Source organism: Caretta caretta, chromosome 7 (genome assembly GCF_965140235.1).
Source record: "Caretta caretta isolate rCarCar2 chromosome 7, rCarCar1.hap1, whole genome shotgun sequence".
Taxonomy (NCBI): Eukaryota; Metazoa; Chordata; order Testudines; family Cheloniidae; genus Caretta; species Caretta caretta.
Window position 1 is genome coordinate 36,318,884 of NC_134212.1, and position 22,260 is coordinate 36,341,143.

Sequence of the window (22,260 nt, forward strand, 5' to 3'; positions counted from 1 at the left end):
TACTACCTCGCTACTGTGATAGACTTGTGTTCAAGGAGCGAACACACATTGCCGTGTTCAATAGAACTGGGTTTACAATGGTGCCAATGGCTCTGTCACACTGAGTCTACACTCAGAAGGGGCCAATTAGCGTTGCCAGACGATTGGATTGTCTGGTAAAAAAATGGACAAAAAGCGGACCTGGCAGTGTCCAGTCAGCACTGCTGATCGGACAGTAAAAATCCAGTTACAGGAGTAACCGGAATCAGCTTCTCTGCCAGGAGGGCAGGAAGAGCAGCTGCTGCTACCTGGAGGAGCTGCAGCTCAGCTGGAGAGAGAAGTGGCTCCACCCTGCCCCGGAGGGATCCTCTATGCTCCCCACCCCTGCTGTGTTCTTGCCCCCACCCCCTGCCTCACGCTGGGGACAAACTCCCCACTGCCCCACTGTGCCTGCCCTGGGCCCACAAATATGTGGCACCAGGCCCACAAAAGGTTAAAATAAGTAATAAAATAAAAGAACTATCTTTAACAATTTAGAGGTTTCTCTTCTAACCATCTTCAGTCTTTCTATGGCACACATCACTGTAGTTTCTGAGCACCACCTTCCTCACTCCTGTTGTATGACTAGCTCACAGAAATCCAGTTACCCTGGTTTTAGTTACTAGCCATTTATATGGTAAAATACATGTCCTTTTTGAGAAATTATTATTGGTCATCTAAAGCAGAGAAAATTGGGCTTAGTTAGCTATGATAATCCTTAAATGACTCATATTGGCATAAAAGAGCCTGGTTTTAACTAGCAAAACGTAGAAATATAATAGGTGTGTTGTAATGAAAGAGCTTAACACCTTGAGACAAATGTGGTGGGGGGGGGGTTGACCCTCTGGTACAATATTGGCTCCCAGGTGGGTCATGAGCAGTGCTGGAAGCTTTAGATCCACAGCACAGACCTCTCTGCCACTTGGGCTAAATAACTGATACCAGCCATAAAAGGGGAGATGAGGCACATTTTGACAGTGGGTGTAGCTCACGAAAGCTTATGCTCAAATAAATGTGTTAGTCTCTAAGGTGCCACAAGTCCTCCTTTTCCTTTTGCGGATACAGACTAACATGGCTGCTACTCTGAAACCAGAGGAATGTTGAGACTCAGGAACCCTGGATTCTAATATTGGTACATGGGCATATACTCTAGTGGTTATAGACCATTCACTGTCCTGGCCACCCCAAACTGGAGTGTCTGCCCAGTCTGCTCCAAGCCTGTCTTTGTCCCAATCTCAGTCTACCCCGCATATCAGCTCCTCATCCCAGTCTCTTTCCTCTCTCAGGTTCCAGTCTTCCCACCTAGCTCTCAACAATTTTTTCCCACAGTCTCCCTCTACTTCAGCTCCTTGTCCCAGTCCCCACAACCTCCATCAGTCTATCCCATGGACACTATGCACCTTCATGCTTGATTCTTCACTCCTCTGCAGCCTATTTGAAATGCATCCTCCTCCTGAGGACCACTGAGAACACAGGAGTAACTATCTCATTTCCTGTGCTCAGTGATGCAGTGACCCTTGGCAGTCAGGTAAAGTAATTGTAAGAAAAGTCCTGCTCATTCCCTGCATTCCTGGGATGGAGCATGCTCAGTCACTCTGTGGGGATGGCACATGTGCAGTCCAGTTGCACACGAAGTGTGAGGGGATGGAGCATACTCAGTGCAGACACTCTTCCGAAAATGTAGCTGCCTAACACTAACAAGTCTCTGAGAATCTGTGAACTGTGTTTTGTCTGAGGGTCATAGCTGTGCCAAATTGCGGCAGATTTTGGTGGGGACACTGAAAGGCACATCCATGGCACTAAGGCAACCCCCCTGCCAAATTTACAGTCTCTGCTCCAAAGCCTGGAAACGCTAGCGCGTCCCAAAGGTTGTAAGAATCTCTTTTTACATGGGCAAAACAACATATTTTTCTCTAACCTTGTTCTGAAAAAGAGCTGAACTGTTTTTATAGAAATTTTCCAAAATAATTCCACCTGAGGTTGATATTGGGCATGGAAAATCTCAGCCCCCCTAGTTAAAGTTTGCAAAGTTATAAACCACTGAAAACAGTGTCTTATTATGCAAGTGTTGGGTAAACTTAACTATAAGCAGTACAAGTAGTGATACCTATGATGTACTGTATAAAATAAAATGTTGGATTATGGATATAACTTTAATTCAATTAACAATAATTTGATATGACATTGTTACCTCATAAGTTGTTACTTTTTAGTTTCTTATTGGAAAATAGACTTCTCCAAGAAAGCGCTCTGTTCCTATTTGCTATTTAAAAGGAGTTTGTATTTATTGACTTTTTACTGTATACTGTGTATTAATACTTGATAAACTTGGCTAAGAAGGATGTCACAATGAAGTCATGTCTAATCATTTTAAGTTACAATGGCAAAAAACATAGAGAAAATAAATAATTTAGCACGCTGCCTTTTTTTTTTTTTTTTTTTTCCTTTCAGTGATTGTAGCAAAGTTGTAATTTTAGGACAAGTTTTATTTTTTTCATTAATTAGCTTCCCAATTTCTGTAATTTGTGATCCTTACTTTTTTTTCATAAGCCTTCTATTCATCTTTAACTAAAATAAAGTATTGTTTTAGATACTTAACTCTGTTCTTCACATGAAATAATGGCTAGACCTATGTTTTCCTTTCTCATTCATGACTTCCTCATCTTTGTTAATTAAACTCTTACATTTTAAAAAAAGGTATCCTTATTCAGTCCAGCTTTGATTTGGCTTGAGTCAGAGCTTAATTTGCAGAACCAAGGAAAATTATTTTCTGCCCTGTTTAAAAAATAACTTGTTTAATTATAGGAGGCAGAGATGAGGTTGTATTCTAAATTTAATGGATCCTCTATAGCTAAATTTGAGTTACAGATTCTATTCTAATCCCACTTTTTCAGTTGCTCACACCTTGCTCAAGCAAATTTACTTAGGGTTAAAACTGCCCATGCTTAAGTCCAAAAGGCTAATTTTGAGAAGATCAGGAGGGATGTTTTAGAAAAATGTACTTGGTCTGTTTTGCATTATGAAAGCATGAGAAAAGAAAATCTCTTCCCCCAAAATATTCATAGTTTTTATGCTCTGATAACTTAAAACAAAAAAACCCAAACTGTCCAATGCTAGAATCTTCAAACTTGCCTTTTGCCTCAAAAAATAGGACAAGTTTTAAGAATATTCCATTTAGTAACTTTAAAGTTATGAACATTTTAAATTGCCAATTCCACATGCACAGTACACTTTTTCTGTTATCTGATTTTGGGCACACATTTTTGGTACTCAACCTAATTCCTCCTAAACTTATTGTGTATAATATCTAATATGAGACTGTCTCATATTACAGAGACTAGAGCTTGGGATGTCTTTAAGCAAGGATATGCTGAATTGAGGTGTTTCAAAACAATGTTCTCACATGAAGGTATTCCAGATCTGGGTTATCCTAGATTTTTTACAATTCTTCAATAAAATTGTAATCCAGGGCATCATAAACACAAGGCATCCCAAAGTAAGAGGGCTCAAAAGTCTTCCTAAACCAGTGCATCCTGAATTTGAGGTATCAAAAATTCAATCTTAAACAATTGTTTCCCAGATCTAGGCTGTTATACTAGTAAAGCCTATATCTCAAACCCAATGAATCCGAATTTCAGGCAATTTTTAAGTGACTCAAAGGGATGCACGGTCTATTCACAGCCCCATATGCACCCCAAAAACTTAACACAGTTAAAAATCACATTCATGCTTGTCTGGTGACTATTCAGAAGTACATTCATATGCGAGCTCTCCTCTCATGGACTCTGGACTCTGTCTCCGTGGACTCTCAACTGTCGATACACAAAACATACAGTAGCATACACAGATGTCCTCACTATGTATTTTCACACATGAAATTGAGCACTTGCATGTACGTTTATCTCTAGGTGTGATCCGCTGAACAAGCATTCCCTTTACTGTATAAGCACATTACAGATCTGTCCCCTTCCATCACAGATAGACAGAAATGTTCCTTCCTAGTCTCTCCCATCTCCATTCCTGCACATACAGCCCCTTGGTCTTTTATTATTTATTAAGCATTGACAGTGCTGAAAGGACCAAAGGAAGAAGTGATACTTGCCTAAAGAGCTTGCATGTCAACTGTTCTTGTCCAGGACACATGGTTTCTCCTGCCAAAGACAATTTTGAGCTCTGGGCTTCTAAACAAAAACAAAAACAAAACAAAAACAAAAACCAAGAGAATTAATAGAAACAGCCAAAAATATGAAGGAAGACAGAATTTTATTACATACACCACAGAATTAAAGACTTGGTTAAGTATGGCTGGGTTTATCAGATGTCCAGACTGATTAGCATCAGATCAAATTCTTCTGATGAAGCCTGTAGAACTTTTAAGCTACACAAGTTGGAAAAGCAAATATTTTTAATTTTTATTTTCTTTACAAATCAATTTAATAGAAATGTCTTACAAATAGGAATAATTAATGCACCAAATTTAAGAAACTAAACACTCAAGGTCAGAAAACAGTTCAAACTGAACACTCACCTCTACCCCCTTAGGTGTATGCCTCTAAATATGATCTGTTATCTCTCCGTGTGTCATGCTTTGCTTGTCATGTCTTACCTAGCTTGTAAATGCTGAAAGGCAAGAACACTGTCTAATTCTTCTATGTGCTAAGTAGACCTGTAAAACTATTATGTGGTAGTGTTGTGTAATGCAGATTGGGGATCTAATGCTATTCTGATAAGAAGACAAACCCAAGTGGTACTCTCACAGGGACAGGTCAATCCCAAGGAGAGGGTGTGGAGCTCAGGAAACTCCAAGGTTAATCCTGTAGAATTCCTTTAGTCTCCCCTTTAGGGGAAGGATTAAAGGACCCATGAAGGAGGCAGGGGTGAGCCTTGTATGGAAAAGAACTCCCAGTCCAGCAGAAGGACCCACACAGGTGCACAATAGCACATACAGACCAGGCCCAACAAAACGTAATGCTACTTCAAGCAACATTCATGCCAGATCAGGTTTTCAAGAGAAAATCCTCATGTTCAGGAGGGTATAAAACTGTGACAAATGACTTCCCCCTCTCCCAAACAAAGAGTGCCAGGAAGAAAGAACAGTGCTGTATGGTGTGCCCTTTCCACACATGCCAGCTGGAATTTTCTGGCTCCCAATCACCTCTGCTTATGAGTGTGGCTGATTAGTGAGATGTGAAATGATTCAAGGCCTGGAGAACACGTCGTATAATGCGAGGCTAAAGAATCTCAATCTATTTAGGTTTCAGAGTAGCAGCCATGTTAGTCTGTATTCTCAAAAAGAAAAGGAGTACTTGTGGTACCTTAGAGACTAACAAATTTATTTGAGCATAAGCGTTCGTGAGCTACTTCTGGTGAAGTGAGCTGTAGCTTATGAAAGCTTATGCTCAAATAAATTGGATAGTCTCTCAGGTGCCACAAGTCCTCCTTTTCTTTTTGCGAATACAGACTAACACGGCTGCTACTCTGAAACCTGTCATTATGTAAGGCACTGAATTTAGCCATATGGAGTGGAAATCTATCAACTTCATGATAGGAATGCATCCGATGAAGTGAGCTGTAGCTCACGAAAGCTTATGCTCAAATAAATTTCCTCAATCTATTTAGTTTATCCAAGAGAAGGCTACAAATACCTACATAGGGGAAGAGATTTCTGATAGTAATCCAGCAGAAAAAAACATAATGATGTCCAGTGATTGTCTGTCTTCAGCTTCCAAATAAGAACATACTAGAAATAAGGTGCCAATTTTTAACAGTAAGAGTAAATAACCCACAGAACAATTTACATAGTAACATGGCAGATTCTTCATCTTTGAAGTAGATTCGATCTCACATTTGCATGGTTTTGTTTGTTTGTTTTAGATATGCTATAGTTCAAACAGAAGTTATGGGCCTGATGCAGAATTTATTGGGTGAGGTTCTTCTCCATGTGTCATGCAGGTGGTCAGAGTAGATTATCATAACAGGCTTTTCTGACCTTAAAAATCTACGAATCTCTGAAAATAATGCAGCAAAAATTAACACAGCAAAAGAGAGAGAGAGTAAATATTGCTTCCCCTCCAATTTTTTAAGACATAGTGAAAGGGACAGAGTTATGGTTAAGCACAAGTCACTGCACTGCCTGACTTTTGGAGATTTGGTTTCTCATCCTTAACGTTGCACTGAGCTAATTTATGGCATGGAACGTAGATAGCAGAGGAGAGGATTGCTGCTTATATTCAGAGCCTTGCCCTGAATTTCTCTTTCCTTAGTTTGGATAAGTATCATACGTTCACAACTTGCAGTCTTCACTGGTATTTTCAGTTAAAATATAATGGGCAATGCTCTTTTCTTGAAGGACTGAAAATTAACGCAAACTGTGTACTGTAATGGAACATAGTTGAAGGTGGGCGCCAATAAACAGCATATAGCAACATTACACAACAGTTGAGGGCAGAGAAGTAAGAGCAACAACCAACTGAAACTACAGGAGAATTTCAGGTACATAGACTGTAACTACCTGAGGAAGAGCTCTGTGTAAGCTCAAAAGCTTGTTTCTCTCACCAACAGAGTTGGTCCAGTGAAGGATATTGCCTCACCACCTTGTCTCTCTAGTGTCCTAGACTAACATGGCTACAACAACTACCTAAGGCAACAGTCCCAGAAAAGAACACGCAAAAATGTTTGGGTGCTCTTATCCATGGCAGGCATGGGTACAAGAACAACTTTGTGCTTACAAAACCTGATTTTAAAAAGGCAAATCAGAGCCTGCATGTGCACATCAGAGTTTGGGCATGTACAAATAACACAGCTGTTTGGAAATATTCTGATGTAACATTTTTGCATTGGAAAGTGCCAATACATCAACATAGAAATGTTCCACAGGAATATGTTGTTTTCAATAAAATTCCAATGGAAATCAGGCAGCTCCTCTACCGGGCAGCTCCTCAGCAGCCCCCATTGTGGGCAGATGAAGAGCCAGGGAGCTGGGGAGTCAGGACTTCCAAGCTAGCTCTGAGACAGCTCGGCTCTCTAAATGAAATTTTGGAATTCCTGTTCTGTGGGAAACATTGTTTCATTTTTTATTCTGTATCAAAACAAATATTTTTGAAATTTCAGAATTTCATTAGAAAGAGGAATTCAAGTGTCCAACAGGCTCTAGCAAATTATGATTAGCATTATAGTAGCACTTAGAGGCTCCAACCATGATCAGAAAACTATTGTGCTATGTGCTGTACAAACATAAATAGAGGCAATCCCTGCTCCCAAGAATGTACAGTCTAAGGGGACAGACAAAGGGCAGAAGAGAGGAAATATCATTGCTGTTTTACAGATGGGGAAACTGAGGCACAAACAGATTAAGTGATTTCCCAAGGTCTCACAGGAAGTCTGTCTGCAACAGATCTAGGAATGGAACTCATATTACCTGAATCTAATTTATTGCCATAGTCATAAGACCATCCTTCCCCCATAATCATAAACTGAGAACCAGGTGTAGGGTAAACTCTCAAGGCAATAAAATGAGCAAGTATCTGAATGATAGTCTTCTTATCTGGGCCCTTCCATCACCATTTTGCCAGGACACAGGATTTAACACCCTTACTCTTGCAAATAGTGCCATGGGCTACTGAATGACCATAAGAGGTCAAACTGTGGTATAATACTTCTCAGCTGAAAGCACAGTGGCCCGTCACCCTGACAAGGGGTGTTCCTTCATTACTGGCTAGGTGGGGAAAGTCCTCCTCCTAAAATGATCAACAATATTTACTACAGCATGCACGTTTTCCGTGCACTTTCTTTCCATGCAAGAATCGACCAGCCCCTGATTAGCTTATGAAAATGGGCAGGGTCCTATCCCAAGGTAATAGGATTGCAAATAAGCAAAATGCTATTTCTGTAGCTTCCATGTTTAAACAGGTTAGGCTGGAATTCCCTATATTGTTCTACAGTACAACTGGATCTGTTGTAACAAACCGCTTGCACCTGCCCCACATTGGTATGGAAACTGAGTGCGTTACTGATTCCATTAATATGCTTATTTTCTGAGTTTGCAAATTTTCTGAATGTATCCAACATCATGTGGCATGCGGGCCCTTTGGGAGTCAAGGGAACATTGAAATTGGCCCTATAGGGCAACTACCCTGCTTTTGCAACGTATCAGGACGCTAGTGGGGGTCTAGGAAACCAGCTGTTGCTCTTAGGGAGCCTCTGGAGATTGGATGTGCTCTCTCTCTCCAGGCCAGCTGGTGGGTCCCTCAGAGTAGAATTCCTGCTGAGTGGGTGTGAGTTCCTCCCTCTCTAGTGCGGCTGAGAAAAAGCAGCTGGACTTCTGACTGACAGCAGGCAGTTCTCGTTAGCTTGTTAATGAATTCAGGAAGGTAGACAAACTACTGCTATTCTCTCAGAGAAAGCAGAGGCTCTTGACAGACAGCTGGGACCTTTCTGATTTAGCTTATTTATTCCTCTAGTGGCTTATCTTAAAGGGTACTAGCCATGTAAACATGCCATAGCTCTGTAGTTGAAGAAATGAGGGGCTTCTGTTTTTTATCTGTGGAAGAAGTTAAAATCGTAACCCCAGGAAGAGGAAAATGTTTCTTTCAATCAAGTTTAGTGTCACTTATGCCAATGCTGCCTGGGCCACAGGAATCTCTATCTACAAATGTCTTTTAAGCAGATACTAGTTGTACTAATGGCTGCTATGCTTCTACATGTGAAATACTTAATAAGTCTTTAATGTATACAGCTACACTAATGAATTTTGGGTGTTTGCATTTTATTGTGCATATATGAGTTTCTCCACTCTTTACCACTTGATTTAACCCTGTGATGAATAACCTGGCTGCATCAATTAATATTGTGCACTTTGTTCATCTGGGAATAGCTGTGATGAGAGATTCTTCATGTTTTACATCTCTTCAGCAATTTGTATGAAAATTGTACACACTTTTTTCCAGTGTGATGAGTTGCGGTAGGTTTACAAATATTTTGAAACATTCTAAAGCTGTGGCTACACTGCCACTTTCAGCGCTAAAACTTTAGTCATCCAGGGGTGTGAAAAAACACCCCCCCTGAGCAACAAAATTTTTAGTGCTGAAAAGCGCCAGTATAGACAGCACTTTATCACTGGGAGCTGCAATAATTTTCAGCAACTTTCTAGTGAGGCAAAGGTAATCAAGCTGTGGAAGATTTTAGCCTTAACCTATCACCTTCTGTATGGGTTACAATAGTTGTAGTAAAAACAATGAGGAATTCTTGTGGCACCTTAGAGACTAACAAATTTATTTGGGCATAAGCTTTCATGGGCTATAACCCACTTCATCAGATGCATGGAGTAGAAAATACAGTAGGCAGGTATAAAAATACAGCACATGAAAAGATGGGAGTTGCCTTACCAAGTGAGGGGTCAGTGCTAAGGAGGCCAATTCAATCAGGGTGGATGAGGTGTAGTGTAGTTGTAGTGTATTTAACAGAGGCCGTGGAAGATTCATCAGACCAAAAGGGTTTTTCTGCCCATTCACAGGAGTGTTAGTCCTCACTGGTGCTATAAGTTACATTGTTTCATGATTCAATTAGTCCATTAAAAAACAGCCCTTTAGTGCAGGAAACTACATCTAAGGTGAAATAATGGGATTTGATAATAAATAGTTTGAAAATAAAAGTTTTAATACAGTTAGGCTACTTGCCAGAAAGGAATCTCTTCATTTCAGGATTTTTGTTGGTTTGTTTTTCCCCTTATGTTCATAAGTCAGTTGTACTGGGGAGATGGAAAAGGAAATCTGAATGCTGGGCCAATGCTGTAGTTTGGTGAGGTATGTGTCTGTTTTTAATGTTCTATGCTGAAGAAAAAAAAAGATGCTATGAAAATTTTCAGCTGCTGGGCCTGTGGATAGGGGCAGAGGTGTGATAATGTCCTAATATAGTAGCCAGAGCTGCTACTGGCCCTCTGGTTTCCACTCTGCTGAATCAGCCATGCTCCAGAGGCAATGTATCCTGGCCAAGAAGGAAAAATGCAGCCTCCAGAAGAGCTGACTCTGCAGAGGAGGGGACCAGCGAATTACTGACAAGACAGCAACACCATTTAGAGACATTGAAAACTTCGTTTTTTGGGGGTCAAGGGAGGGAGCTGATGATGAAGGAAGAGAAAGACATGGGGGAAGAAAGGAAAGAAGCAAAAGAAGTGGGGGGCAGGGAGAAAAGAGAGGAAAAGAAAACAGAGTTCCCTCACATCTCCATCATCCTTCTCCTTCCTACATCCCCACTGGCACGTCCTTTATGAGCCTCCCTATTTTTCTAAGCCCTCTCTGCATCCATTCTCCTGGACTTAGCCATGAGACAGGGAGGGACATGATTCCCCATAACTTTCTCCAGCCTGATGCAGTCTTGACAGACCGCAGTGTTTCTATTAGAAGAGGTTTGAAATGTCCAGGAGGCTGCTGGAAGAGGCAGACTGCCTCTTTGGTACACTGCACTACTACCCCGAGCAAAAATGACTTCAGGCAGGCTGGGAGTGAGGTCACATCTCTGAAGCACCCAGCACATTGGTGCTATTTGAATAGTAATTACTCCCATGTTCCAGCAGGAAGCCTTATTCTTCCAGCAGGTCTCTCACACTCCTGCATCGCTGAAGGCTGGGTCGATGGTTCTAAAAATGCAGTATGGCCTTAGGCAATCTCTGGCCTGCCTTTAAGCCCGGAGTGGCAGAGCCGTGTTACTAAAAGAGCAAGACTCTAAGCCGCTTCCCGCCTTCTGCAGGGTCAGAAGGGGTGAGTGATTGGGTAGGTGCATGGCTGTACCACACCCAGTGAAGGATCCTGCCGTTTTAAGGAGGATCCCCCACATTTAAGAAAACCCTTCTTCACTCTATTTGCTCCCCAGCTCGCTGGGGATAGAGGGCAGGGGTGTCTAGTGAAATTGAAAGCCCCCCCCCCCCGCCAAAAAGCGAGGTTTAAAGAGGTTTCCACCTGCACCTGGGGTTCCCCTCCCCACTGGCTTGGAGAGGAGTGTTCCACTGAGTGCACCGTGGGCCCCTCTCCTTCAGCGGTGGGGCCGGGCTGGGTGCAGCGCAGGACCAGCCTGCTTCCGACAGGGGACGGCCCACAGCAGGTGCCCGGCTGCCACCTCTCGGGGCCAGTGGTATCTTCCTCCGGGCCGTCCTCCCCGCTTCCGTCCGAGCGCTGGCCGGGAGGCTGCCCGCTGGCCACCCCTCGGTCCGACCCTCCGCTTCGCCCAGCCGTGCCCAGGGGCGGGGGGTGGATCAGCCCGGCGGCTCTCGCAGGGCAGCGCTGGGATGCGTCCAGCGCCCGCCTCGCCAGCCCCGCTCCTGCCGCTCAGCCCCTCTCGCGGCCCCCGACCCGCCGCCACTTTGCAAACTCCGCGCTGCCGCCGGCGGAGGCAGCTGGTGCTACTTAAAGCGCATCAGCCCCGGGGCTCAGAGGGACTCGGGCGGCGCGTGTGGCGGCGGCGGCGGCCAGGCAGAGGGAGGCGAGGGCTGCGCCGGGCGATCAGCCGGGCAGCAGGCACAGCCCCTCGCCTCCCGTGTCCTGCTCTCTGAAGGGCTGCTGCGCGCCCCTGCTGCTGCTGCTGGCGGCGGCTTCCCGGAGGCGCGGAGATCCGCAGGCGAGAGGCTGAGCCCGCTCCCGCTGGCGGGGCTCGCGGAGGAGGCGGACGCAGAACGGCGGCTCCTGCTGCGGACACCGCGCCGGCTGCAGCCCCGGCTGGCTCAGTCCCCTCGGTCCGGACCAGGCGGAGGAAGCCGAGCACGAGCAATGGCGGCCCGGAGCCGGAGCCGCTGCGCGCCGCTTTGGCGCTCTCCTGGGCATCCCTAGCTCCAGGCAGCCGGCTACCAGCGGAGGAGTGGCTCTGCCGGGGGGGTGATTTATTCCCCCCCACTCCGTCTCAAGTTCTCAGCGCAGCAGCCCGGCCAGCGCCTCCCGCCCCTTCCCAAAGCCTCCAAGGGGTGGGGAGGTCGGTGGCCGGCCAGGCCATGGAGAGCCCGGCGGAGAACCCCAGCAAGGCGGCGGGGTACCTGAAGGAGCTGAACAAGATCATCGAGACGCAGCAGGAGCTGCTGGAGAAGCAGAAGCGGAGGATCGACGAGCTGGAGCAGCAAGTGGCCAAGTTGTACCACGAAAACGCCTGCCTGCAGGACGAGCATCACAGACACCTGGCCACATGCAGGCTGCAACAGGGCATCCTCCCTGCGTACCCGGCGGGGCCAGGGCCGTCGATCCTGGGGGCCATCCAGGAAAACGCACAGCACGAAAAGTAAGAGCTGGCTGGGGTTTATTGGCCTTCTCTCTAAGGGTCTGTCGATGCATTGGTCACCGGGTCCTCTCCCCCACTCCACAAAACACCCGGAAAGCAGCCCCACGCTCTGCTTTCCCCTATGTTAGTCCCATTCCGCTTAATGGGCTAACTGGTTCAGAGGGGTTAAAGCACATGGCTGCGTGGATTGTCGTACCCCACAGGCTCAGTATCCGAGGCACAGATCTTGCAGGGAGCAGGGTAGGTGGGGATTGCTTGCCGCCGGGGCAAGTTCTGGTGAGCACTGGAGCCAGATCCCGCTCTTAACCGCTTCTAGTAAAGCGGTTCCTGCTGCTTTGCGCTCAGCCAGACGCGCTCCAGAGCCCCGGGCAGCGCTTTGCGCTCCGGACGGAGCTGCCTGGGACGCGCTTAGGCGCAGAGCAGCAGCAGCCGCAAGGTGTTTCAGAGCAGAGGGAGATGCAGAGGAGGTGCCCGGCTGTCACCTCTCTAGGCCAGTAGTATCTTCCTCGGGGCCGTTCTCCTTGCAGCCCGGCTCTCCTCCAAGCGCTGGCCGGGAGGCTGCCCGCTGGCTACCCCTCGGTCCGACCCTCCGCTTCGCCCAGCCGTGCCCAGGGGAGGTGCTTGCTGCTTTCTTCCCGGACCCCAACCTCCAAAACCAAACTCCCTAATAGCTGGGCAACACGAATGTGTCCGTGGTGGAACGCATTTCGTGGGATACCAGCTCACCATGGAGCGGTGGCTTGTTAGTCTGAGAGGAGCCCAATGGCATATCTGTCCCTCTGGCGCTCCCCATATGGGTTAGTGTGGGGGGTATCGCATGTGTTCAGGTGGCATACCGATAAATTCTCAACCGGTGCTAGCAGGGGAGCTGGAGTAGCTTTTGGGGCCCCTCTGTCATTGTAGACAGCTGTCTCTCCCGCAGCTAATGAAAGTGGCTCACAGAGGGTCAGTAAACATTGGCAGATGGCCACCTTACCAACTGTGACTAGTTCAAATATAAACGGGTTCGTCTTGGAGACCTGTTTGCTCTCAATCTCTGCGTCTGTTTACAGAATCTGTTTTGTAATTAATTATGTGCTTCTTACCGCGCCTGGAAAGCGGTTTAAGTGCGCGAGATTTTTAAGTAACACAAGAATTCAGGAATAGCAAGAGTTGAAATAGTTACACTGGCCCGACTTGGTTGTGAAATAGTAATTAGGGATTAGTTTGACTTGAGTGAAGTGGGCAAAGCATGCATCGTATTATGAGCCCACTTCTCGCTCCCAGTGCGACACAACGAGCCTTTTGTAATCGCATACATTTTGGTTCTTTATATTTATAAACTTGTGCCTTGGAGTAGTGGGCTTGTCTCTTTCCACCAAAACAGCTTAATCTTTAACTGTCCTCTCTAACTGCTTACCCCTTAATACACCAACGAAGGCACAGTCGCTGAAACATTTATATTATTGCATAATCAGGACACCAGTAGCACAAGGTGTTTCTTACTAGCTCTGACAAGAGGAGAAGCGAAATATCACTTTGCCAGGTCTCTGCTGCAGGTGTGTGACTGTTTCCGCTCCTCCGCCTGAAGTATACGGGCAAGGGGCGTGGGGTGTTCTCGTTGGAGATAACACACGACCTGGCACTAAATCCTGTGCAGGTCTGATCTCCCGGGCTTCCATTGGTTTTCCTGTGAATTACCGAAGTAAATATCTATGGCCTAAAATAGCACGCACCCTGCATGCGGGGTATATGGTACCCTTGGACGTCGTGGCGTGCTGCTTTGGTAAAGTTGTTGAAAATTCACATTGTGCCCTTGCGGGAGGTGATGAGGCTTCACTTCTCCTTGGCTTGTGTGTTTTCAACCTGCCTTTCGGGGGGCAGGGGGAAATCGCTGCTATAGAAGCAAGAGTACAAATCGGAGCATGACCACTTTTATGTGGAAAAAAACTCTTTGCCCGTTTCTCTCTTGTCGCCTCCACACGTGGTGACTCTCATGCGTATGCGTCTTTTGGTAACCAGCAGTGAGTTTGTGATAGGAGGAGGCTGTGTCCACACGTGTCCGAACTAAGTGAGGTTGGGTGAGCGGTGAATGTCCAAGACCTCCAGCTGTGTGAGTGGGATACTGTTACTCTAGCCCCATCCGCTCTTGGAAAGGCCAGGGTTCTCCAGAGTATCTTCAGGCCAGGAATAAACCCAAAGGCACGGCCTCATGGGTCGAGCTGATGATGGTATGTTTTCCAGCCGGAGGAGGATGGGTTACGCTAGGATACTAAGCGCTGCTTTTCAGACTTCCTCCCATGTGCTGTCCCGTGGCGCTCTGGCGTTGTTTGTTTCAGCTATTTAAACAAATAATAATTCCCAGGGCTGTACTGAAGTGACTTCTAATTCCCTGCTCAGAGTCCCCAGATTGCCTCGCAGGCGCCTGTTGCCCGGTGTTTTGATTCCCTTGCGTACGTTTGCACCTTACTACAGAGACACCACCGCGCTGCCTGCCTGCTGGAGGCACGTTCACTGAACCCTTGTGTTTAACGCGATCCGGGGCTGTCTCTTCCCAGAGTCTCCCCAACCAGCCAAACCTTGAGGCCGGCTGAGAAAACAGCAGCTCCTTGAATAACCAGCCTGGAGAGCAGGCGGCAGGCCTCAGTGCCAGCCGCTTGTTTTCAGATAGAAGGGCCCTTTGCAGGGCCACACAACAGCTCTGAAACCCTGTCCTGGCAATCCCAGCCCCACCCGTGGGTGCCTTGTTTCGGGTTCCGCGGGCTGCAGGAAGAGGCGAATAAACTCTTCAGCCGGCGGAGGCTATTCTCCCCCCTTTACTGAGCATCTGCCTAGAAATCGCACCCGTGCCTTGCAATGGTCCATGAATGACGCTTTTGTCTCTCCAGCCCGCCCAGGGCTCCCTTGTTGCAGCCTTGACGGCTCGGGGCTAAGTCTGCTAAGTGGATTTGATGCTGGCTCAGAATTAAGCTGGGATATTTATGGCCGAGTTCTCAGCGTCCCGCGGTGCAGATCCCAGGGCTGGGGAGAAAGTTGCACGGCCCCTCTGCTGAGCCACGCGAGCCCGTGGGGGGGTTGGGCCGCCTCCGTCCTCTGCAGGCTCCCCGCGGCCTGGGCATGGTTCCTGCAGCAGTGCCATAGAAGCAGCGGCTCGCCCGGGATGGCTTCTTAAAGGAGCCGCCGTACTCTTTCTCCCCCCTCCCCCCGCCAGGCTGTTGCCTTTGTTTACTTTGGTATCTCTGCTGCTCACGGAGCCCAGAGTGTAGAGGAAGCGCCAGCCATGCAGGACCAACTGAAAGGTGAAGCCACGTAGCCACCTTCGTGATGTGGATGAATAGCTGGGTGACCCCCGTTTTTGGAGGACTGTGCATGTTCTTGTTTGCAAGGCCTTGCCTATTTCCCAGTCTTGCAACAGCGGTTTCCCTTCCTTTTGTTTCCAAACGTTGCAGATTCTGGTTGCTTATCATTTATAGATGGGGAAACTGAGACACAACTCAGGCTCAAGTATGTGGTGCATGAGCTTTGCCTCCTCTCAGCGGGAAGCAATGATGGGGAAGCAGGGTATCAGTGGAGGCTGGCCAAAATCTCACTGGGGTACTGGGACCCCCCCCCAGCTAGTACCCCATGGGACTAGCTGTCTGAAAGTGGCTGTAAAATGAAATTAAGAGGTGTGTTTCTCCCCCTCTCACCACACTGTGCCTTGGGCATGAAGTAGTGAGTATGCTGCACCAGGTGTGCAGGAACAATTTTTCATAGTTGGGGCACCGATGATGAAACAATGTTTTTGGTATTTTGTTATTCCTACTTTTAACCCAGGGAGTGCAGGAGCACCCCAAGTTCCAGCCCCACTATGCTTCACCCTCTGCTTGGGCTTTATCCCTGGCTCTGCACTAACCTGCTGTCTGACTGTGGGCAAGTCATGTCTCTTCTTGATGCCTCTGTTTCCCCTCCAACCCTCTGTCTCGCCTGGTTTTGATTAAGTTGTGTGCCAGAGACACTGTCTATGTGTGTAGCACAGCACACAGTGGGGCCCAATCTTGGTTGGGACTTTGTATTTCAGTGGCACCTAAAATATTTAATAATCTACCCGTGGCCAAGCCAGGAACAGAACTCGTGTTTCTCAATTCTCAGTCCAGGGCTTTACGTACAAGACCTGCTATCTGTATTTGCCTACGAGTTTAAAGTCCTATGGGAGTGGCTCTCTCCGGCAAGGTCATGTTAAGGTGATCCAGGGCCCTAGCCACATCATGACATGAAGTGCTGCCACAGATCAGCTGCAGGGGGGGGCCCTCTTCCATAACAGCAAAGCAGGGGTAGTGGTAAGGGATACCACTCCTAAGAGGAAGAATCCCTCCCACAGCTCCCAGGAGGTAAAAGCCCCCATGCACCCCTCTGCTTCCGGAGAGGCAGTGACATGGGGCAAATTGGCCTGACCCCCTGAGTATCAGCAGGGTTAGTCCTCTCTTCCCCCACCCAGAGAGGTGTGGCTGATGCAGGGAGGCAGTACTTAGTCCAGTTTCAGGGAATGTCTGCCTAGGTGGGCAGGACTTGTTGCATTCTTCTTCTCCTGCCACCCCTTGAGCTCTCTGCTGGGATGATATGTAGGCATCCCACAGCAGTGGGTCTTGGAGTTAAGACCCCACTGGGATGAATGGGGCAAGTCACATCTCTTGGCGCTATTGTTTCAGGCTTCCTGCAGATTGAGATGGATATCACTTCATCAGTTTCACTTGTCTCATGTTGTGAAGACCAGCTTGAAAACCATGAGGACTAGAAACTTAAAAAATAAGTAAGAAACATTGAGATTCTGTTGTAATCTAATGACTCTAGGAGCTAGGGCTTTAGGCATGGGCCCATAGTGCCTGTGCCTTAATTCAGTTTCTCCTCAAGAAGTTTATACCCAGGCCTCTAACAACTTGAAGGAGGAAGGTTTTCAAAAAGTGATGAGGGAGATTTTAAGGGTTTGTCTAGACTAGGGAACAATATCAGTATCGGTGCCAGCCTCTAATGTAGACAATGCTGCCCCAGTGCAAAATGGGGCTTGTACTAGTTTGACTTGCCTTGGTAAATTACTGTGGAAAAAGTCATTGGGCTATTACAGTTCTGCTGCCAGCAGTTTCTGTTTTCTCTTTAGGAGCTTCTGGGTTCTGAATACTCTCTTGACAGTCCAGCCACTTAATGTATGTATATATATTCCCAGATATAGCAGAGCACTCTTGAAAATTTTTCTCTATGTACAGTAGAAGAAGGGGGGATACTTTTTCATATGGTACACACGTCTGAACCACTTTTACTTTAACTTAGCATGGAGCCACTCAGATTTGGACTGGCTACTCCCTGTCATGATGGAGGGGCTGCCGGGCAAAATTTATTGATGGTGTTGCAACCCAGTGTGCCAGGTCGCACCACCCCCTTGGTTTGGGAGCCTCTTGAATGGGGTTCTCTGGGCAAACTGCCCCTTACCCCCGTGGGTGGCCCTGCCCTGGCCAATGATACACACACTGTGCAACATGCATATAACTGTGGCTGCCACTGTGTGGAAGTGCTGCACTCTCACTTTTCTCAACACTGTGTGTCCTATTGTGATACTGATTTTATTTATTTAGTTTTAATTGGACCTTGATGTTTTCAGTCAGGAGTTATGTATGATAACTGCATGTTATTTGGAGTTCTAAAATCTCTTCTTTCGGTATAATTAGTAGGGTTGGTCGAAAACCAGAATTTCCCATAGAAGGGAAATTCTGAATGCATGTCTTGGTGGTTTTGGGTTTTTGTGTGTTGTTTTTTTTTGCCAGGGGGAGGGAGTGGGGAGTTTTTGTTCAATTTTGGAACAAAAAGTAGACATTTTCCATGAAAGGGAAATCAAAAACCAAATTTGTGAAATAATTGGAACACTTAAAAAAAATTTAAAATGAAATTCTACCTGGGAGCCGAATTGACAAATAAATTGGCATTTTTTGATGGAAAAACATTCACTTGGAAACTTCTGGTCAGTTCTCATATGTAGCCATATGAACAGCTGCTTATTACACTTCCTGGATGGATGCCTATGATACGTATTAACTTTTAAGACCTTAGCCCTGTCTTCTCATTACCAAAATAGAGCATATAGCCTAAATTAGTTAAACATTTCAGGAGCACAGGCATAGCTGAAGAACCTCCTATTGTTTGATATCTTGAAACCACTATTGATAATTCAAATAATTTTAGTGGAAAATAGTCACTCCCCAAAACAGTAAAAGTATTCTAGGTTGGGTCCTTACTTGTATAAAAGATCTAAATGGAGACAGTCTAATGGATGCTCCCATTTCCATTGTTAGTGTGTTTTGTTTTTGTTGGGGGTGATTTGAGTCTCACTGGGAAGACACTACGCCAGACAACTTACTTTTAGTGCTGCATCACTTGGTTCAGAAACAGCAAATGACTATAAAATTAACCTTAGAATAAACAAATGGGGCTGCTGATAGACTAGTTGATTATAAGGCTTTATACTGGGGGTAATGAACCAATATATTAACAATAACAATGGGTACTCATCTCAACAAGGAGCACAAGTCTAATTTTCAGTTGATCTGTTTCACTTAACATATAGATGGGGGAAAACAGGAAAGCTTTCCAAAAATTACAGCTCCAGCTCACATCCTCTATCTGTTGACAAAAAAATAGTACTTGCTTAAGCGATCAGATTTAATAATGCTACTTTATCCGCTATGTGAATGTTATAAAGTGCTTTTAGGATCTCTTCAGATGCTGTGTAACTGTATGTACAGGAGTTATTCCAGGATTGCAAAACTGTTTAAAATTTATCAGCTCAGGTGCAATGTTTAGTCATCTGTTTTTTACCAGCTTGAATGACGAAGAAGATGGGGGAGGAGAACTGATGTTTTCCACATACTTAAAAAAACAAAACAAAAGTAATTTCTCTTCCCCCTCCTCCATCTCTCTCTGCATGCCTTGAGTGGGGACCTGTTTGTTATGGGCTGTTTATAATGTACTGCAAATAATGGAAAGTAAAAAAAACCCAGCTAAACAAGTACTACTTAAACTCTTAGGTTGGCACTGAATTTATAGATCAATCACAATTTATAGCAGTAAAACACCTCTATCTTATTAGAAAATATTGTCTGTCTCAACTGAGGCCTCTGTATAGTGTGAACTAGTACCCTGAGATTAGACTTCGAGACATGGTTACCAGATCAAGGCAGCTTAAATAAGTTTGTAGTTTCATGTGTTACTATTAGCCAGCAAGTTTAGCACTTAATGCCATCTCGGTAGAGATGCCAAAAACTGCATTAGTGTCGCGTCTAACCTGATTTCTTGTTCCTAGAGGGCCTCTACAAAGCAGGGATGAGGCAGTCTGTAGGTGTGAGGTAGCTTATGTTCCATTGCTTGGGTTGTATCACCCAACGGAGGTCTTTGGTTTCTTAGCAGCATCAATCTTGGCAGCTGTCATAGGAAAAAACTCACCATCAATTACTATTCGATAGAATGCTTTTCCGACCTTTACCTTTCTGCAAATGCAGGATGTAGTCAGTATTAACCAAAATATAAAATGACAATTGTTTCAAATTTTTTTTAGATAAAACTTTTTAAACTTCCTGTTCTACATATAATAGAATTAAACTAGAAACAGATAGCTACTGAGCTGCCAGGATAAGAACTTAATGCTCAGTCATGGGAATGTGCATATCCAAAAGAGAACATGTGAATCTCATTAACTTAATGCAACTTACACATGTGAATTAACCAAAGACTGCATGTCGTAAAATACAGAGGTATTTTGTTCGGTCAGACAGATGTAGGTAAGTAAGCAGTATGAAGATAAGTTAAATATCCGAAGACTAGAATCTTGAAAAAAAATCTTTATTCCTTCACCAAAATTGTCTGTTAAAAATCTTCATGTTTGTAACCTATCTCTAAAATGAAGTGAAGAGACACTGAGACCACTTATTTTTACAAATGATGGATACCAGAGGGTTTTATTTCATTATGCTGGCATCCTACAAACAAAATTACTGTAAGCAGCAAATGGCATGCTGGCGTCACCACTGGCCCTGAACATCTGAGGGAAAAGCTGAATGTACTCCCCCAAAGGAAACTGTTAAACAAAAGACTGCACTGAGGGTTAAAAAACAAACATGACAAAAGGTGCCAAATACTGTAACACAATGTTGTGTCTAAAACCAGTTTCAAAATCTTAGTGCATATGGAGCACCCATGGCACCAGCTGACCTTAATGAAAGCAGCAGGTGCTCAGCAGTTCTGAAAATTGGGCTCTTAAATGAGACTCTTCATTCTGCTGACACTGGGAACATATGTTTCACTGTAGCTTTCTGGATGAAACTGTCAGCAATTTTATTTACATCTAGGTTCCCTGGTACTATTTGGATGCACGTTAAGGACAGCTACATTATTCAGTTGTCTGTTCCATTGATGACTAGAGATAATTTTTAAATCTTCTGAAGCAGGAGAATGAGCATTCCACAGATCAGGATGATACAGGCACAGTGAGAAGGATCTTATGAATTTGCAGTATTCTGGAAACCTAGTGCTTTCAGAGTACTGCAAATACCCATCAAGAAAGATCTTGGAGTCAACAGCTAATTTAGGCACCATCATTTTGTATATTTTGTTAGGATTATATTTTGCCATGTGCATTACTTTGCATTTAATCTGCCATTTTGTTGCCAAGTCACCAAGTTTTGTGAGATCCCTTTGTAACTCTTTGCAGTCTGTTTTGGACTTAACTATCTTGAATAATTTTGTATCATATGCAAATTTTGCCACCTCACTATTTACTCCTTTTGCAGATAGTTTATGAGTATGTTGAACAGCACTGGTCCCAGACCAGTAGAAGCCCCTCGTGGGACACCACTATTTACCTCTCTCCATTCAGAAAAGGGACCATTTATTCCTACACTTTGTTTCCTTTCTTTTAACTGGAGTGTCTGGGAATGCTTTCAGGATCATCTAAGGATCCTTCATTTCATTTAATGACAATGCTTTTGTTTTCTTAATCACCCTGCCTCTGTCTATAAACAAACTCTCCGCCCCAAGGGCAGAAGTTTTTAGCAGCAGCACAGAACACACCAATTCCACACTCAAGCTCTGACTTCTGGGTGCTAAGCACCCACTATTGTTTTTCCATGGGTGCTTGAGCCCCGTAGCACCCACAGAGTCAGTGCCTACGAGTGTGCCCACATAAGGGTTTGCACAAATTTAATTAGCTGGAGCAAGTTTGTGTAGCCTTGCATAGACGAGGCCAAAACAGCTGTTAAAACAGGAGTTCAAAGAGGGGGAGAGACAATTTCTGTCAGCGAAGAAAAACTGTAAACCGTAATAAGTTCTGTACCTGCCTCCCGCCACAACCTTTTGTGAACAATATTGTACCACGCTGAGCTGTGGATTTTTTCAATTTGCCAGCTATGGGTTTGTTCAGTACTTGGATCGGGGTGAAAGTAACTGAGGACACTTACAGTAGGGGGCAGTGGGGGGGGCCCAGGCGGGGCTGGGGGTCTCAGCATCCCCCAGCCAGCCCTTCCATGCCGCCCGGGGCTCCCGTTGATTTAAAGGGCCTGGGATGCCATGGGCCCTTTTAAATTGCCGCCCCTAGGACAGCTGCTCCCTTTGCCCCCGCCCCAGGCCCATCGGCGGCCGGGGGAGCGCAAAAGGGGCAGGGACGTTAGAGCGCTACAGTGTCCTTTGCCACGGCAGCGCTTTAATGTTGCTGTACCCCCCACCCCCACCCCATCGGCAGCCCTGCCGGTACGGATCCTACCAGCAGGGCCGCCGACAGGGGAGGCAAAAGGGGCGGGCTGGTCCTTACCTGTCCGCCGTACTAGCTCACTTTCACCCCTGACTTGGATGGGGGAGATCTCAAAGAAAACCTGCCTGACATTAGCAATTTTCTTTCTCCATGTAGAACCAGGGCCCCAAGTTGGTGTCTTGTTGACTTTGCATCTTTTGGGTGACACATAAAACCAAGGACTGATCCTGACAACTATAGTT

At 45.7% G+C, this 22,260-nt stretch overlaps 2 protein-coding genes across 10 annotated transcripts in view; one reads left to right on the forward strand and one right to left on the reverse strand.

Annotated features, from left to right (window-relative positions):
* Window positions 1-12,125, reverse strand: part of LOC142072733 (myb/SANT-like DNA-binding domain-containing protein 7) — a 31,132-nt gene extending 19,007 nt beyond the window's left edge. Inside the window, exons 1-2 of one of the 2 annotated variants that reach the window (XR_012669272.1) lie at window positions 12,035-12,125; window positions 4,121-4,199 (exon numbers count right to left, since the gene is read on the reverse strand). The gene's annotated coding sequence lies outside the window, so the exon portion shown is untranslated. Of the gene's footprint in view, window positions 1-4,120; window positions 4,200-10,970; window positions 11,053-12,034 lie in introns of those variants that run through there. The other variant, XR_012669273.1, reaches the window with a different exon arrangement.
* Window positions 11,861-22,260, forward strand: part of IQSEC1 (IQ motif and Sec7 domain ArfGEF 1) — a 718,662-nt gene continuing 708,262 nt past the window's right edge. For all 8 annotated transcript variants that reach the window (XM_075130532.1, XM_075130544.1, XM_048858459.2 and 5 more), the window contains exon 1: window positions 11,861-12,273. In XM_075130532.1, the coding sequence (XP_074986633.1) occupies window positions 11,993-12,273 (281 nt within the window). In that variant the 5' untranslated portion in view covers window positions 11,861-11,992. The remainder of the gene's footprint in view (window positions 12,274-22,260) is intronic.